The sequence below is a fragment of the Bufo gargarizans genome, chromosome 6 (genome assembly GCF_014858855.1).
Source record: "Bufo gargarizans isolate SCDJY-AF-19 chromosome 6, ASM1485885v1, whole genome shotgun sequence".
Lineage (NCBI taxonomy): Eukaryota > Metazoa > Chordata > Amphibia > Anura > Bufonidae > Bufo > Bufo gargarizans.
In genome coordinates, this window is record NC_058085.1 from 309,656,803 (window position 1) to 309,676,056 (window position 19,254).

General features: G+C 44.5%; 1 protein-coding gene across 1 annotated transcript in view; it reads right to left on the minus strand.

The window, feature by feature from the left end:
- Nucleotides 1-724: 724 nt before the first annotated feature.
- Nucleotides 725-19,254, minus strand: part of SLC16A12 (solute carrier family 16 member 12) — an 88,550-nt gene continuing 70,020 nt past the window's right edge. The window contains exons 6-7 of the mRNA XM_044298877.1: nt 17,563-17,822; nt 725-2,054 (exon numbers count right to left, since the gene is read on the minus strand). Of these exons, the coding sequence (XP_044154812.1) occupies nt 1,831-2,054; nt 17,563-17,822 (484 nt within the window). The 3' untranslated portion in view covers nt 725-1,830. The remainder of the gene's footprint in view (nt 2,055-17,562; nt 17,823-19,254) is intronic.

Below are 19,254 nucleotides of genomic sequence, written 5' to 3' on the forward strand. Positions count from 1 at the left end.
CTGTTGGTGTCAGCTATATCATACCCCTAATACAGTGTTAAAGCTGGCTGGTCTGGAGCTAGCTCCAATTTCACCATCTTAACCCTTTAGATGCTTCATATGAATATAAAAACAATGCACATAAAACATACCTATGCTGTTCTTATTAGGTTAGTGCAATTCTGAATTTTGCTATGGGGCTCCATGATTTCTATGAATGCCCCTGTTAGTCAGTTTACTTTCAGTTTAAAGCCAAATCCTCTTATCAGACAAGTAAAAAAAAATTGTAAGGCACTTAATAAATGTGATGCAAAGCCTGTATGACAGTTTTTTTGGCACATGCTGCACCATAATTCTGGCGCCTTTTCATGAGTAAATCTCCCCTAGTGAAGTCAACAATCAAACAGTATGCAGTAAGCGCCCTCTAGTGGTATCCTTTTAAATTTCTTTACATCAAGGAAAAGTTTACTAGGTTTACTCTTTCATAGGACAGTCTTAGCCTAAAGCCCGATGGCATAAGATATGCCACAATTATTTATAGCTGTACACCTATTAATAATCCAAAATCAGGGCAGCACTGTCGGAGATGCACAGAGTGCCTGCAGTTTATAAGAGACCAATCATCTGTTGCAAGGGAAAAAAGCCGTGGCACATCCAAATAAAGTTAAAAAAGTAGAGTCCTTTATTCACCTGAGTAGCTACTGGGGGTGAATAAAGGACACTACTTTTTTCACTTTATTTGGATGTGCTGCGGCTTTATTTCCTTTTGTACGCCTATTAATAATTTTGGCACATAGCGGGAGGTCCGTCCAACAGAAGCTGGAATTTACACCAAAAAGGAGCTGATGTAAATTACTACTTTAGCTTAATCGGAAATCTGTCAGGCCGCATAGGACCTGTCCCCTACCACTCACTTTTTTTTTTTTTTAGAAAAGTGCCAAATGCGGCATAGAATGGGGAAAAGTCACTAATTTTGGCACAAAATGAGACTTGTTCCAAAATTTGCAACAGTTCTACACTGAAAAATGTATTCGTATGTTAATAAGTTGCCCCTATGTCTATGCAGTGTATTTGGGTCTCCAATCACTAACACATATATTAAGAAATTAATCAGCACATAAGACATGATGGGAAAAAGTAGCCTCCTCAAGTATGGAAGATAAAGCAGCATCCAGCTAATCAATCAAAGTAGTGCTAGGGCACATATAATACTTCTGTACTTATTTATTAGCTTCAATATACAAAAATGGCTTTGAGCGGAGTACACGTAACTTTTTTTCTTCTGTGAAAGCAACCATTTTCAATGCCGTCTCGTCAGTGGCATAGCAAGCTTTATCCACCATATTTTTGCTCCGGCGGTATAAGGATGCTTTTAACTAGTTTTTGTTGTATTTTGGAAAAGTAAAGCTTTTGTTTCGCGGTGAGAAGACTTATACATTCATAATTAATCTTCTTTGACTGCATTGCATAGGAATAAAGCCATCGTCATCCACATAGGTTTAGATGATCATGGGATGTCAAGTTTAAAATATATTGTAATATTCTCAAAAAAACGACTCCTATTTTAGGAGTTAGTCAATTTGAATTTCAAGAATGTTCCTTGTAAAGTGCAGATTTTCAGCATTTGCTATGCAACAGGGATATCGACCAGCAGGTAAATTATTTCCAATTTTTGTGCAGTTAGCAAAATACAGTAATAAGTCTTAGTCTGTAAGACAACAGCTGGAACACAAAATAAATGAATGTACTCCAATCCAAAGGCATATATTTTTGGTTTCTGATGTTCTGCCTGTTCATAAAATTCCAGGCGTCCTAAATCCTTGTCGGTTATGACACCTTGTCTAGGTGGATCTAAACCTCCCTGTGGTTACACTCTTCCGTGGCTGCAGAAGTAAGATCTCCGTTAGTCCATATCTCTTGCCTGGTGTCAGATGTGGGCACAGTCTTTGTCAGCGGTTTGTGCCTTAACCTTCTTATCAGTTTGGCAAATGCTAATAAAAGGGCACAAAATATCATAGAAAACCCGCTTGAAAGGAATGCTGCTGTATAGTTTCCAGTCGTGTCCACCAGCCAACCTACAGCAGAAAAAAAAGACAGAATAATGAGGGGGGATAATCAAATATATATTTTCTAATAATCTATAGGAAATATTTTATGGACTCAGTGCAAGTGTGTGATTGAACTTTAGCTACTTGCAATAAGATGTGCTAAGATGGAATCTGTAGCATAGCCTGGAACAGTAATTCTGACATTGGGCCCTTGTATTCAGATAAGGTAGCCATTATAACTGGAGACAGAGGCCTTGCTTTAGACAAAACAATTATTGTAGCTCAATGATAGATTTTTAACTCCTGATGTGGCGATTGGACAGGAAAGTGGCTTAAAGAGGCTCTGTCAGCATGATCAACGCTATTAACCACTTCAGCCCCGCTAGCTTAAACCCCCTAAATGACCAGACCACTTTTTACAATTCTGCACTACACTACTTTCACAGTTTATTGCTCGGTCATACAACTTACCACCCAAATGAATTTTACCTCCTTTTCTTCTCACTAATAGAGCTTTTATTTGGTGGTATTTCATTGCTGCTGACATTTTAAATTTTTTTTATATTAATTAAAATTTACCTGAATTTTGGCAAAAAAATGGCATTTTTCAGTTTTGGTTGTAAAATTTTTCTAATAAAACTACATTTCTATATACATTTTTCTCAAAATTTATTGTTCTACATGTCTTTGATTAAAAAAAATGCAATAAGTGTATATTTATTGGTTTGGGTAAAAGTTATAGCGTTTACAAACTATGGTACAAAAATGTGAATTTCCGCAATTTGATGCAGCTCTGACTTTCTGAGCACCGGTCAAGTTTCCTGAGGTTCTACAATGCCCAGACAGTACAAACACCCCACAAATGACCCCATTTCGGAAAGTAGACACCCTAAGGTATTCGCTGATGGGCATAGTGAGTTCATGGAAGTTTTTATTTTTTGTCACAAGTTAGCAGAAAATGATTTAATTTTTCTTTTTAATTTTCTTTCTTACAAAGTCTCATATTCCACTAACTTGTGACAAAAAATGTAATTTTACATGAACTCACCATACCCCTCACAGAATACCTTGGGGTGTCTTCTAATGGGGTCACTTGTGGGGTAGTTATACTGCCCTGGCATTTTAGGGAACCTAAAGCGTGAGAAGTAGTTTTTAATCCAAATGCGTAAAAAATGCCCTGTGAAATCGTAAAGATACTCTTTTGAATTTGGGCCCCTTTGTGCACATAGGCTGCAAAAAAGTGTCACACATGTGGTATCGCCGTACTCAGAAGAAGTAGGGTAATGTGTTTTGGGGTGTATTTTTACATATACCCATGCTGGGTGAGAGAAATATCTCTCTAAAAGACAACTTTTCCCATTTTTTTATACAAAGTTGTCATTTGACAGAGATATTTTTCTCACCCAGCATGGGTATATGCAAAAATACACCCCAAAACACATTGCCCTACTTCTCCTGAGTACGGCGATACCACATGTGTGACACTTTTTTGCAGCCTAGGTGCGCAAAGGGGCTTAAATTCCAATGAGTACCTTTTTAGGAGGGCATTTTTAGACATTTGGATTCCAGACTTCTTCTTACGCTTTAGGGCCCCTAAAATGCCAGGGCAGTATAAATACCCCACATGTGACCCCATTTTGGAAAGAAGACACCCCAAGGTATACCGTGAGGGGCATGGCGAGTTCCTAGAATATTTTTTGGGCACGAGTTAGCAGAAAATGATTTTGTACGAGAAAAAATTAATTTAAAAAAATAATTTTCCGCTAACTTGTGCCAAAAAAAAAATATATTCAAAAATGTTTTATGCATTTGGATTCCGTGAGGGGTATGGTGAGTTCATGTGAGATTTTATTTTTTGTCACAAGTTAATGGAATATGAGACTTGTGCCCAAAAAAAATTCTTCTATGAACTCGCCATGCCCCTCAAAAGTGATCTTTTTATAGCATCGCAGCGATTTTACGGTGTTTTTGCAGTGATCAGAAAAAAAAAATTGGGTCACTGCGGTGGGGCGGACTGAACGCAAGTGTGCGCACAAGATCAGGCCTGATCGGGCGAACACTGCGTTTTTTGTAGAGCCTATAGAACATGTCCTATTCTTGTCCGCAATTGTGGACAAGAAAAGGCATTTTCTATATAGTTCTGGCAATGTGCGGATCCGCAAAATGCGGAAAACAAATTGCCGGTGTCCGTGTTTTGCAGATCCACGGTGTCCGTGTTTTGCGGATCCGTGGATCCGCAAAACAAATACGGACGTCTGAATGGAGCCTTACAGTGGGGTGATCAATGACAGGGGGGTGATCAGGGAGTCTATATGGGGTGATCACCCCCCTGTAAGGCTCCATTCAGACGTCCGTATGTGTTTTGCGGATCCGCGGATCTGCAAAACACATACGGACGTCTGAATGCGGGCCTTACAGGGGGGTGACCAATGACAGGGGGGTGATCAGGGAGTCTGTATGGGGTGATCACCCCCCTGTCATTGATCACCCCCCCCCCCCCGTAAGGCTCCATTCAGACGTCCGTATGTGTTTTGCGGATCCGTGGATCCGCAAAACACATACGGACATCTGAATGGAGCCTTACGGGGGGGTGATCAATGACAGGGGGGTGATCAGGGAGTCTATATGGGGTGACCAGGGGTTAATAAGTGACAGGGGCGTGGGGGGTGTAGTGTAGTGGTGTTTGGTGCTACTTACAGAGCTGCCTGTGTCCTCTGGTGGTCGATCCAAGCAAAAGGGACCACCAGAGGACCAGGTAGCAGGTATATCAGATGCTGTTAACAAAACAGCGTCTGATATACCTTTCAAGGGTTAAAAAAATCGCATCTACAGCCTGCCAGCGAATGATCGCCGCTGGCAGGCTGTAGATAAACTAGTTTACCTCCCGATCCAGTGAACGCGCGCTCCTGTGTGTGTGCGTTCACAGGAAATCTCGCATCTCGCGAGATGACGCGCCGGTGCGTCAAGGAGGAACAAATCGACCGCCTCCGGAACGCAATCCTGCATTATGCGGTCCGGAGGTGGTTAAACCAGGCCTGTTAGGGCTTATCATGGTGATTAAAATTATAAACAGCTGTAGATATACTGTATCTGCATTTTTATTCAGATGCCAATGAGCAAGTTGGAGCACCAGAGAGTATGGAATAATCTTTGGAGCACTGCTTTTAACACCCCCTGTGCTCTGCACACTCCCCTCTTCCATTAATTGACAGGGCTAGACATCAGCATGCTGAAGAAAGAGCTGGGTCCTAGAGCTGGTTCTTAGCAGGTACATATCATATACACCACTTACTGTACCCTTACCATATTGTGATATACTTAGAAAGCTAATATACATATTACTGCTTTATTCACAGGCACAATATCTGATTATAAAGAAACCGGTAATATGTGTTAACTTTCTAAGTATAGAAAAAACATTATTCTCTTCTGATCATGCTGACATAGCCTCTTTAACCCTTTCCCGACTAGCGCTGTACTAGTACGGCTCTGGGCAGGTCTTTGAAGATGTCACCTGCTCTTGAGCGGAGTGGGCGCCATAGCCGCGAGGTACCTGCTGTTTCATATAGCATACAAACCGCGGCTAATGTCTGCGACCGGCAGTAATGCAGATATTTTACACTTTAGATGCCATGGTCAATCCTGACCACAGCATCTGAGCGCTGTAAATACCGGAAGTGCATGTCTGGTAATGCTCCGGCTCTCCCGTGCAGCGATCTCAGAAGTTGGAGCTTGTGTGCAGCAGCCCCTGTCTGTCACACTGTAGTGTGGGAGGGAAACCCCACACCGAACATAGGAGGGAAAGGGGAAAGAAAATAAGGCCTGAAAACTAGGGAAGGAAGATGGACACCTCCTAGTGAAAACCCTAATCAAAGCCCTGACTGACTGCGAGTATGAACAGACCCAAGAGGTAGGTTAATTCATACACAGGAATACCTAAAGTCTTATCTAACCCTAAAGGACCCTGGTACTAATGACAGGAATGAGACATCCTGTTCCTCCAAAAGGAAAGATGAACGGGAGTCTCCCTAAGGCCTTATACATAACAACAAAGAAATGCAACACACAGAAAATCCAAAATACAAAGGGAAAGATAACACTTAATTTCCAAGAAACTATGGCAGCACCAGGAACTCAGCCGAGATCCAAACACCAGCTATCCACAGGTTCAACTGAAGCTATAAACCGCACAGCATTGTGGGAGAAACAACTATAAATATGGAAAGTTAAATTACCACAATAGCAACACCTGGAGGTTAAGGGTATGGCCAGTACCAGAAACAACACAGGCGCCTATTGATCCACAAGGTAAACATGTCAAATCAAACCACGTGTTGCCAGTCTCAAAAATCTCCTGACACTCACTGTCTCATTACGTCCATGACACTGTCATACTGATTTTTTTTCCGCTTCCCACTACATCATATGCAATATTAAATGGTGGCCTTGGAAAATACAACTTGTCCCACAAAAAACAAGCCCTCATATGGCTATGTAAACGGAAAAATAAAAACATTATGGCTCCGGGAAGGCAAGGAGCGCAAAACAAAAACGCAAAAACAAAAAAAACCTCTGGGGTAAAAGGGGTTAACATTCAGTTGAGTTGACAACAAACCAGACCTTCTCTCCATCTCTGAGTGGGCGCCCTCCGTGTGCCCGTGACCTTCTTCCTAAATTTCTTATACTCAATAAAATCTCCACCTAAAACTCCTCTGCCTGTCAGAAGAGACTTTTGTGTACAGAAGTGATGATTTCCTTATCAGAAAGTAACACTCAGCATCCATTAAAACAAATTATTAAAGTTATTAAAACTATTACTTATTAATATTTCTTTGCATGCAGGACATGAGGGGGCAGTGCAGGACACAGGGGTTCTCTATTTTGGCTTTCTTTGAATATCTTTGCCATGCAACACCCCCTAGGCATAGCACAGTGCATCACGTTTGCGTAAGGTGTTCCTGTAATTGTCAATGACTTGTTAAATATCTTAATGACTGAACAGTTGGGGAGCCTAGAAAATCAACCCTCCGTTTAAAGGCATTGTCCAAATTTGGCAAAAACTGTCCAACTGGAAAAATGTGATGAAAATATAAAAGAAGCATTTCTTAATTGTTTATTACCCCCTTTCTAGCATCAGTGCTGCACGCCTGCCTGCCAGTCTCTGTCTTATACCCAAGTGAATGCTGCGGCTGATGCCAGAAATTGGCTGCACCTCAGAGGCACAGAGGACTGTTGGTGATGCCACTACTATGGTGACTGAACAGATAGCGGCATTGTGGTTAGTACTCTAGGGTTCTGAGTTCGAATCCAACAAAGGAATATGTTGTATATTCTCCCTGTGTTTTTGTACACTAATATACACAAACATCGTGAACACCAGAAAAACCCGATGAGCAGCATTCTGAAAACAAGGCAGGATATTCGTAACTCATTACAGCCCATCCATACAATGGACAGTATGTAGGTTCATCGCAACTAAGCTGCTTCTGCTGACATTACTGCTCTTCTCACAGAACTACATGCTTGAACCCCTGCAGTTCATAATGTTATCATTTCATAAGGTTCAATGAATAGCCCTTTAAGGGTCCATTCACACTTCCCCAGTGTTTTGCGGATCCGTAAAACACCAGGCCGGCACCCCAATAGAAATGCCTATTCTTGTCCGCAATTTGCCTATTCTTGTTCTATATTTTGTAGAGCCGTAGACCGGACGTTCGGGGCCGCTGACCGGAAATGCGGATGCGGACAGTCCACTGTGTGCTGTCCACATCTTTTCCGTCCCCATTGAAAATGAATGGGTGCGCACCCGTTACGCATAATTGCGGAAAGGATATCGACCCAGTGTGGATGTGTGAATGGACCCTAATTCTAAAATGCTGGTTTATGCATTAAAGAGGACCTTTCACCACTCCTGACATGTCTGTTTTAATAGCTTCATGCATTCTCCATGTAATCACAATTCTGGAGCATCTATTCTTATGTCTGTATGTTGTGCCATTCCTTTATTATTTCTACTAGAAGTTATGAATGAATTGCTAGCAGTCTGCAGTAAGGGTACAGGGGGGAGGTGTGTACCTGCACAGTCTGAGAATGGCAGCACTGATTGGATAGAGTGAGTCTGTGCAGGTACAACCCCCCCAACTGGTTACCTCCCCTCTGTACCCTTACTGCAGCCGGCTACCAATTAATTTATAACTTCTAGTAGAAATAATAAAGTAATAGCACAACATAGAGCAATAAGAATAGATGACACAAAATTGTTATTACATGGGGAATGCGTGAAGCTATTAAAACAGGCATGTCAGGGGCGGGGACAGGTCCTCTTTAACCACTTCAGCCCCGCTAGCTGAAACCCCCTTCATGACCAGAGCACTTTTTACACTTCTGCACTACACTACTTTCACCGTTTATCGCTCGGTCATGCAACTTACCACCCAAATGAATTTTACCTCCTTTTCTTCTCACTAATAGAGCTTTCATTTGGTGGTATTTTATTGCTGCTGACATTTTAACTTTTTTTGTTATTAATCGAAATGTAACGATTTTTTTGCAAAAAAATGACATTTTTCACTTTCAGCTGTAAAATTTTGCAAAAAAAACGACATCCATATATAAATTTTTCGCTAAATTTATAGTTCTACTTGTGCTCGGATCGGCTCATTACGAGAGGGTCCCCTACCTAAGCCTATATTCCCCCCCCCCCCTACCTAGAAGCAGCAGAGTTATGCCGGAACTGCTTATCGAAGGGTAGCCTAAAGGGGGCCACACCAATGATGAGCCCTGAGAAGAAGGGAGGGCTTCTGGGTGGGTCGAAAGCATTCGAACCGACAAGTGGGGGCAGGAGAGCCAGGTTTAAATAATTAAAGCCCCGCCTCCCCTCACACAAACACGGCACTCTTTAATTGCCTACCACTTGTGCTCGGATCGGCTCATTACGAGAGGGTCCCCTACCTAAGCCTATATTCCCCCCCCCCCTACCTAGAAGCAGCAGAGTTATGCCGGAACTGCTTATCGAAGGGTAGCCTAAAGGGGCCAAAAGAACCATGCATAGGAGTTTTGAAAGACTTTGATAACAGAAACTACAAAACCAAAACTCGGAAAGCCAGTGACATTTTGTATTAAGGATCCGGGATATAACGCATGGAACACGCGGAACTCCAACGACCCAACCGTTTGATTACATGTACTGGTACCTTATGCATGGACGCCGCAGCTGCTGCGCCCCTGTGGAAGGAATGTCCTGTGATCGAGAGAGGATCGACCCCTGAACCTGTTAACTAAACCCGAATGTGCTGAATACCTGCCAGGTATAGTTAACAGTGCTATAGGACAGGTTTAATTGAGAGTGGCAAAAAACCCGACGAAGCCCAATAGGTGAGTGATAGTCGGGGGTAGGTGTTCATATTTCTGAAACAGGCGCCAAGCTGTCTTGTAAGTCCTCAGGGTATTACTGGCCAAGGAATTGGCCATCAGTCTGTTAGCCATGGTGAGATGAGAGACTAGTCAGTCTAGCATTGGCAACCGATCTGCCCCTGGACAAACCTGAAAGAAAAAGTGGAATTTTTATTTTATTTTTTAAACGGAGAAGCCATGCGTGAGACTCTAATGGCAGAGTCATATGTGTAAACCTAAAACTGAGAAGCCATGCGCGAGAGACTCTAATGGCGGAGTCATATGTGTAACCTAAACGGAGAAGCCATGCATGAGAGACTAATGGCGGAGTCATATGTGTAAACCTAAACGGAGAAGCCATGTGTGAGAGACTCTAATGGCAGAGTCATCTGTGTAAACCTAAAGCGGAGAAGCCATGCGCGAGAGACTCTAATGGCGGAGTCATATGTGTAACCTAAACGGAAAAGCCATGCAAGAGAGACTAATGGCGGAGTCATATGTGTAACCTAAACGGAGAAGCCATGTGTGAGAGACTCTAATGGCGGAGTCATATGTGTAACCTAAACGGAGAAGCCATGCATGAGAGACTAATGGCGGAGTCATATGTGTAAACCTAAACGGAGAAGCCATGTGTGAGAAACTCTAATGGCGGAGTCATATGTGTAACCTAAACGGAGAAGCCATGCATGAGAGACTAATGGCGGAGTCATATGTGTAAACCTAAAACGGAGAAGCCATGCGTGAGAGCCTCTAACGGCGGAGTCATATGTGTAAAACTAAAACGGAGAAGCCATGCGTGAGACTCAGATGGCGGAGTCATATGTGTAACTAAAACGGAGAAGCCATGCGTGAGAGACTCTAATGGCGGAGTCATATGTGTAAACCTAAAACGGAGAAGCCATGCATGAGAGACTCTAATGGCGGAGTCATATGTGTAACCTAAAAGGAGAAGCCATGCGTGAGAGCCTCTAACGGCGGAGTCATATGTGTAAACCTAAAACGGAGAAGCTATGCGTGAGAGACTCTAATGGCGGAGTTATATGTGTAAACCTAAAACGGAGAAGCCATGTGTGAGAGACTCTAATGGTGGAGTCATATGTGTAAACCTAAAACGGAGAAGCCATGCGTGCGAGCCTCTAACGGCGGAGTCATATGTGTAAACCTAAAACGGAGAAGCCATGCGTGAGAGACTCTAATAGAGGAGTCGTATGTGTAAACCTAAAACGGAGAAGCCATGCGTGAGAGACTCTAATGGCGGAGTCATATGTGTAAACCTAAAACGGAGAAGCCATGCGTGAGAGACTCTAATGGTGGAGTCATATGTGAACACCTAAAACGGAGAAGCCATGCGTGAAAGACTCTAATTGTGGTTTTAATTATTTTTATTTTTTTTTAAACTATAAACCACTTACGCAGCTCCAGTACGGGCACAGCTCTGAGTACGAAGAGCATGGTATAACGCAGGTCACTTGCACGGACTAACTAACATCCTGTGCCTAAATGACCCCCTTGGAACCTTCTGTACGGCCGGCAGCAGGAAGCCAGCCACCGCCTATGATCTGCTCCCCCTGACCGAGCCTGGTACTCCTTCCCCCGATCCCTGCCTACCTAACGGCACGGCGGCCCGTGCCAGACTTTATTGAAGATGAGGAGCGGGGAAACGGTGTCCTGCACCTTTACCCCCAGCCACGTGGGGAGCTCACGCTGCTCCCTGGCAGAGTGCACCAGTGCGGGGGAGCCCCCCCCCCTCAGCCAGGGCCGACCCACCGCCGACTGGACACTCGTACCGCGTGGGGAGCAGCGCCGCTCCCTGGCGATGTGCACCGGATCAGAGGGAGCCCTTCCTATACCGTGAGCCCCGGCCCCCGCCGGTTTGAATCGTGTGCCGCATGGGGAGCCGCATAGCTCCCTGGCATTATGCGCCGGCGCGGGAGTGCCCCCCCTAGGGGCTGGTTATTGTGACTGGAACCCGCTGGGAGACTGAGGCCTGACCGGACCTACCTGTGACCGTGAAGGCTGACCCCCCAGGCCGTGGCTGACCCGCGTGCGTAGACGTGACGCAACTACCTGTAGATGCCCACCCAGTGCCTGTAGTCAACGGGAGTGCGACCGAGTCTGTGGATGTGACCGACTGGCCCCTGTAGTCGTGAGGGGACCCTACCTCGGGAGTAGCGGTAACGGACCATCGCCTGTAGACGTGGTAGTATTACCTCACGAGTCTGTTGACATGAGACTAATGCCTGCAGTCGTGGCAGGGCTTTATAACGAGTCTGTAGTCGTGACAGACTAATGCCTGCAGTCGTGGCAGGGCTTTATAACGAGTCTGTAGTCGTAACGGATTTGTGCCTGCAGTCGTGGCAGGGCTTTAGAGCGGGTCTGTAGTCGTGACAGACTGATGCCTGCAGTCGTGGCAGGGCTTTATAACGGGTCTGTAGTCGTGACAGACTGATGCCTGCAGTCGTGGCAGGACTTTATAACGAGTCTGTAGTCGTGACAGACTGATGCCTGCAGTCGTGGCAGGGCTTTATAACGGGTCTGTAGTCGTGACAGACTGATGCCTGCAGTCGTGGCAGGACTTTATAACGAGTCTGTAGTCGTGACAGACTGATGCCTGCAGTCGTGGCAGGGCTTTATAATGGGTCTGTAGTCGTGACAGACTGTTGCCTGCAGTCGTGGCAGGGCTTTAGAGCGGGTCTGTAGTCGTGACAGACTGATGCCTGCAGTCGTGGCAGGGCTTTATAAGGAGTCTGTAGTCGTGACAGACCTGGCAAAGCAACATTCCTATCTATACAATTTTTTTTATTTTTTTTTTTACTTCTTCCCCCCCCCCACCAAAGGCCACGATTGTAGGCGCCACCCTGTAAGAGATGCGCCAGAGGCCTGGCCATAGTCCACCATCCCCCGTCCCCCAAGCCTATGCAGGAGAAAAGGAGGGGGTTGGCCCACGCCTGCACCACCCCTGACTCACCTGGCGGCCATGACAGCCACAAACCCCACAGTATCGTAAGTTAGCCAACCACCTGTGGACCTGAATAAACAAGGACAGACATGTGAGTGAGCGCACGGTGGCTGGGTGACCCTTCACTCCTGCCACCGCTCCTTTGCTGTCCACCGGATTATTGCGACTGCGCCCGAACCAACCCCCTGACTCGCCGTATGGGCTTGCGGGCCGCCCGGCTGCGTGCGCAAAGTGACGTGGCCAGCCCCCCTCTTTGGAGCCCTCTTTATATTTGATCCTTAAAACATATTCCAAATATATAATATTTTTTATTTTATTTTTATTTATTTTTTTGTCCTGCCTTAGTACCTAGCCACTGTGCCTGAGCAAGGAGCCCTGTACCTGGACTGCAGTACCAGTATGGGCCTGTAGGTGTCGCCCTCTATCAAGCCAGGGCCTGCTGGAGCGCAGCAAGCCTGTGAGCTGCGCTGAGGAGCCGACGGCCGGCGTGACCGCTGCTCTGGGTATGTAAAGGACGTGTGACCCATCGCTGCTGAGCCACAGATGAGGGGAGCCCGCCTGGGGGACGCTGCACGTGGGAGCGGGGGTGCTTGGCGCGGGGCCTGGAGCGGATCGGGGTGCCTGTATCGGGGTGCCTGTATCGGGGTGCCGGAAGCGATCGGGAGTGCGGGCAGTCGCCAGCGCGGCTGGGGCCCGGTGGCACGCTCGGCAGCCCCCCATGTTATACATAGCGAGACGGGTGTGCAGCCACCCTGCCTACCTAATCACCGAAGCGACGAGCCCGACGCAGCCGACCACCCGATTCTCCAGTGACGCACGCACTTCTCTGGCACCAACCCACGAGCCGATTCGAAAGCATTCGAACCGACAAGTGGGGGCAGGAGAGCCAGGTTTAAATAATTAAAGCCCCGCCTCCCCTCACACAAACACGGCACTCTTTAATTGCCTACCACATGTCTTTGATAAAAAAAAAATGTTTGGGCAAAAAAAAAATGGTTTGGGTAAAAGTTATAGCGTTTACAAACTATGGTACAAAAATGTGAATTTCCGCTTTTTGAAGCAGCTCTGACTTTCTGAGCACCTGTCATGTTTCCTGAGGTTCTACAATGCCCAGACAGTAGAAAAACCCCACAAATGACCCCATTTCGGAAAGTAGACACCCTAAGGTATTCGCTGATGGGCATAGTGAGTTCATAGAACTTTTTATTTTTTGTCACAGGTTAGCGGAAAATGATGATGATTTTTTTTATTTTTATCTTTTTCTTACAAAGTCTCATATTCCACTAACTTGCGACAAAAAATAAAAAATTCTAGGAACTCGCCATGCCCCTCACGGAATACCTTGGGGTGTCTTCTTTCCAAAATGGGGTCACTTGTGGGGTAGTTATACTGCCCTGGCAATTTAGGGGCCCAAATGTGTGAGAAGAACTTTGCAATCAAAATGTGTAAAAAATGACCGGTGAAATCCGAAAGGTGCACTTTGGAATATGTGCCCCTTTGCCCACCTAGGCTGCAAAAAAGTGTGACACATCTGGTATCGCCGTACTCAGGAGAAGTTGGGGAATGTGTTTTGGGGTGTCATTTTACATATACCCATGCTGGGTGAGAGAAATATCTTGGCAAAAGACAACTTTTCCCATTTTTTTATACAAAGTTGGCATTTGACCAAAATATTTTTCTCACCCAGCATGGGTATATGTAAAATGACACCCCAAAACACATTCCCCAACTTCTCCTGAGTACGGCGATACCAGATGTGTGACACTTTTTTGGAAGGGTTAACTTCCTTCCTAGTGTGTGTGCACTGGGTGTGTCTGTGTGTGGGTGTGGCTACATGGGCTATAAAGCCTCAGTTAAGATCAGTAGTCTGATGGGTACTCCAGCCTTGTAGTAAGCTGGAGGCACCCTCCTGGTCTCTAATACCATCTGCCAGTGAGGGCCACCCTTGTGGTCCTAAAAAATATTATACATGATGTTAAGGTCTGTCCAAAAAGTAACCAGCACATAAAGCATGAAATAAAAAATAAAATAAAAAAATATATATATATATATATATCTTAGTGATCAGCGGCAGGGGCTATATTCGAATTCGCGATATTTCACAAATATTTGAGATTATTTTCTTGATTGCGAAAAACGGGCAATGTAATATTCGTGTAATGCGCACAAAATACAGGCGTGGGTCACTTTTGCTACATTTTCCAAGCTGCTGAAAGTTTCCTGAGACTGGAGAAAATGGTTGGCACGGCAGAACATAACAAATGGCTTTATATGCAGATAGAGTGCTCCAATATATTCACGATTGTGCTAATCGGCACTAATGATGCGATTATTTTGCCGCAATATGTGAAACTTTACATTTTAGCAGGTCTGCATGTATGTATGGACAGCAGAACCTATCACATTACCTAACACCCTGCACTGCAACAGCTTCACTATATCAGGATACAACCTACACTGACTATCTCCCACTAACTATCTGTATTATATATATAATCTATCTAACTATCTGTCTAATGTAGTGTGGAAAGCACAGAGCACAGCAATGACACTGCTGTCTCTCTCAGAACTTTAAAAAACTGTAAAAAATGGCTGCTGGGAAGGTTCTTATATAGTAAGGGGTAGGCAACTTTCCTATTGGTTGCTAAGCTTAGACAAAGACATTGCAGACTTCTTATTGGCCCACAAGAAAGAAGGGAGGTTACTGATTAAAAAAATATCTAGAATATTCGAAATTACAAATATATATCACTATATTCTAAATATTCGTGAATTCTCGAAGTGCCGATATTTGCGATTAATATTCGCGATTCGAATATTCGTGCCCAACACTAATATATTCATATATATTATAAATTCAGTAGCAGACTGCAGTGGAAATACATGTTTTCCCAGATCTAAATCTATAATGGCTACATTTGCTTTATAACAATTCTGAATTTGTTCCCTCTGATTGCTTTCTGGTAGTTTCTCTAAGAAGATTACATTCCCAAAAATATATATAAAAAAGATGAAGCCGCGGATAGATAGATAGATAGATAGATCAGAACAAGGTAGACAGACAGTCTGTAAAATAGGTGACTTTTAGCCAGGCAGTAGAATATTGTAACATGGGTTAATATATTAGGGAGAATTGGCCGGGCAGAATTGACTGTAGGCTGCAGTTTGTGTCCGGCTGATTCCCAGCATTCTCTTTTGTTTTAGATGCCGGTTTTAATAAAGCCCTGCAATGATCATGGATCCGCTAAGGTGATGTAGAGGCGCCGACATTTCTAAATGAAAGACAGCTTCCTAGCTGCTTACATTTAGACCATTTTCTATGCGTAGAAAATGATGAATGAGACAGGCCTCCCGAACCATCCCCTTCCCCACCCACGCCACGCCCATGTTATTATAGCTGGCGTGAGCGGGGAAAAGTCACAGATTGCGGCTTAACTAACCATCTGCGCCTGATATAAGCATATTTCAGCTTAATAAATGACCCCCTTGGTTTTGGTGTATTGTTCCAATTTTCCAAAAAGAATGACTTTTTTCATTTTTTTCCCCATCAACAGAGCTACACGAGGGCTGATTTCTTTGCAGAACGAATTGTTGTTTCCTTTGGTACCACTATAGGGTATAGACCGTGTCGGATTGGGCTGTCTAGGGTTCACCAGTATAGGGGATACTGGTTGTCCTGCCTCTGTCTGGCTGTCCCTATAAGGCCCCCTGCACACGATCAGGATTGCGTGCGGATTCTGCGTGCGGAAAATCCACACCGTAGGGCATGTACATTGTATTCTATGAGAATTTAAAATTCTCAATGCACACAATGCAGATTTTTTCGGTGCGGATTTTTTCGGTGCGGATTTTCTTCATTCACTTAGTGAAATCCGCACCGAATCCGCACGCAAATCCGCATGCAAATCCGCACCAATTAATGCGGATTGACCGCACAGATTTGCCTGCAAACACCTGCGGATTTCAGTGCGGATTCTCCGCACATGAATCCTGAACGTGTGCATGTACCCTAGGACTTCTCAGCCACATGAACGTGTCTATAATAATAAACTGGGTAGTTGTCATGGCTGAGGATGGGGAAAACCCTCAGCCGTGCGATGCCAGAAGATAGTAGGTCGCTACTTGGCCAGGACCACAGAATAAGGGAGCAGGTCACCTCCTAGAGCTTCCCTAATCTGACCCTGACTCCTAGCTACATGAGCCAACCTCCGCAGATCCCTGAACTAGGAGCTGGGTAGACAGCCCGTTCCTCCTGGACGCGGAGAAACAGGAGTCTAAAGTGGCCAAGCTGCAAGGGGATAGGAACATGAACAGCCTATGGATATAGCAGGAGGATGAAAAGTACTTCCACACCTACCTGCCACAGACACACAGACTGGATCCCGTGCAATACAAGCTAGTGTACACACCCAAACATAAATGGACACAGCACACACACAACACACAGGAACCCAGATCCATAGGTGGATAAAATATGAAAGAGAAAAGAACATCAACTAAACATCATGTATAATATTTTTTAGGACCACAAGGGTGGCCCTCACTGGCAGATGGTATTAGAGACCAGGAGGGTGCCTCCAGCTTACTACAAGGCTGGAGTACCCATCAGACTACTGATCTTAACTGAGGCTTTATAGCCCATGTAGCCACACCCACACACAGACACACCCAGTGCACACACACTAGGAAGGAAGTTAACCCTTCCAACACAAGGCAAGGGAAGAAAGACACTTAAAGGGGAAAGTGCACACATAACATATAACACCCCGTGCACACCGATAAAAGGCACACCTATAAAGAGAGGTTGCCAGGTGCAACCGCATGCACATTGCTATACTGCGAGAATACAAAATAACAACTTGTTGCCCGCGGCAACCACAAGTGAGGCAACATACTAGCGGCCCTCACCTGTGGTTGAACAACCAAACCAAACCGCAGGCAACAGCTCGCGGTTCAGGAGTCACGACCATGACCATGGTCGTGACGGTAGTTTATTAAATATTCTACCCAATTTTTTATATGAACTTAGGCTGGTTAATGTGCTGTACATTGCCTATCTATATGTAGTACAGTAAGTCTACTGTATTATGTGCCACTTGTGCAGGGGGTGGGAGACTTTTTTCGGAATTCCCCTTACAAGATAAATAACATGTTCATTTTATGTAAATGATGATGTAAGCATACCTGATATTGGTGGGCTCACCAGGTATGGCACTGCATGGAGAAAGAAGACCACACCTAGGGCTGATGATAAGCTGGATGTTCCTACAACATCTCCAGTCACAACAGGGATCAGGGCAACGTAGGCTCCATCAAAATAACCAAATGTAACAGAGAAAGGCACAAGTAGTTCAAAGCATCTAAGAATCGGAAGGAAAAGGCAGCTAAGACCATCCAGTCCCACAGCTATGAGGTAGCATGAGTATCGGTGGTTTTTCAGAAACCTGAAAGAAAATACAACTTCAATATAGACTAACAGGTAGACATTGTTAATGGGGTTTTACAGGACTTAGGGTGGGTTCACATCGTGTTTTATGTCTCCGTATGATGTATACATTAGAAAAAAAAAGGATACAAAAACGCAACACACTACGTTCTTTTGTCCTGAACAATCCGGTAAAAAAAACATATACGTTTTATTTTGCAATCGAACTCTGTGGTGAACGGATGCCACTATATGGCATCAGTCTGATGCATCCATTTAACGTATACGTTTTTTGTATGCGTTAAACGCACGGGGGAAAAAAAATGATGTTGACCCACCCTAAGATATTTATGGCCTATCTTCAGGATAGGTAATCAAAATCAGATCCGTCGCTGCATGAATGCTGATCATTGGGGGTGCTGCACCTCGGACCCCCACAGATCTAATATTGATGACATATCTTGATGAAAGGTCATCAGTATCTAAGTCCCATAAAAGCTCCTGGACATAAAGGGGGAGATTTAGCAAAAACGGTGAAAAGGAGCATTGAAAAATGAAAGGTGGGATCTGATTGGTTGCTATGGGTGACTAAGCCAGCTTTCCTTTTCACCAGTTTTATAAATCTACCCCAATGTCTATCTCGGCCGTTAGACCTGCTTCAAATAGTATGTTAGGAAACTAACAATCAGAGTTTAGAGAGAGATTTAAAGGGCTGTACAGGAATAGAAAACATGGCTGTATTTCTCATTAAAAAAACAGCACTACATCTATCCACGGGTCGCGTGTGTGGTACTGCACCTCAGCTCCAGTCTGCTACAACCGGAGGGCAGGTGTGGTGCAAGAAAGCAGCCAAGAAATCCCTGGTGTAAAGGAAAACTGGCTTAGTTGCCCATAGCAACCAATCAGATCCCCCCTTTCATTTTTCAGAGCTCCTTTGGAAAATGAAAGTATTAATTTGATTGGTTACTAAAGGCAACTAAGACAATTTTCTCCCGGTTTGATAAATGTCCCCCGAAGTCTGTATTTGCTGACCAAGGCTTTGGTCACATCTGCGTTGAAGGCATTAGAGGATTCTGTCATAGATTCCTTTAAAAAATAGTGCAGCAAAAAAATAATGGGCCCCCTAATGAGAACCCAACAGACTGCATTAAAGTCAATGGGGTCTATCAGGCGGCTTCGGGTACCGTCTTATGATGAATCTGGCAGTTTTTAGTTTTTTTTATGGTCTTCTGTTTCCCAGAACAGACCGAAAAATGGTAAAAGATGTGAACGTAGCTTAAAACTGTAAAAAAACAAACAAAAAAAAAACAAGGAATATAAAAGAAAATGGTGGGCCGGGCCAAAATGTTCAATATCATTAAATAAAAACAGACATTAAAGATGCATCTGACATTTCTACTGAGCCGAAGAAGGGAGAAATGACAGGCAATCAGACACTAGAGGGCGGTCTC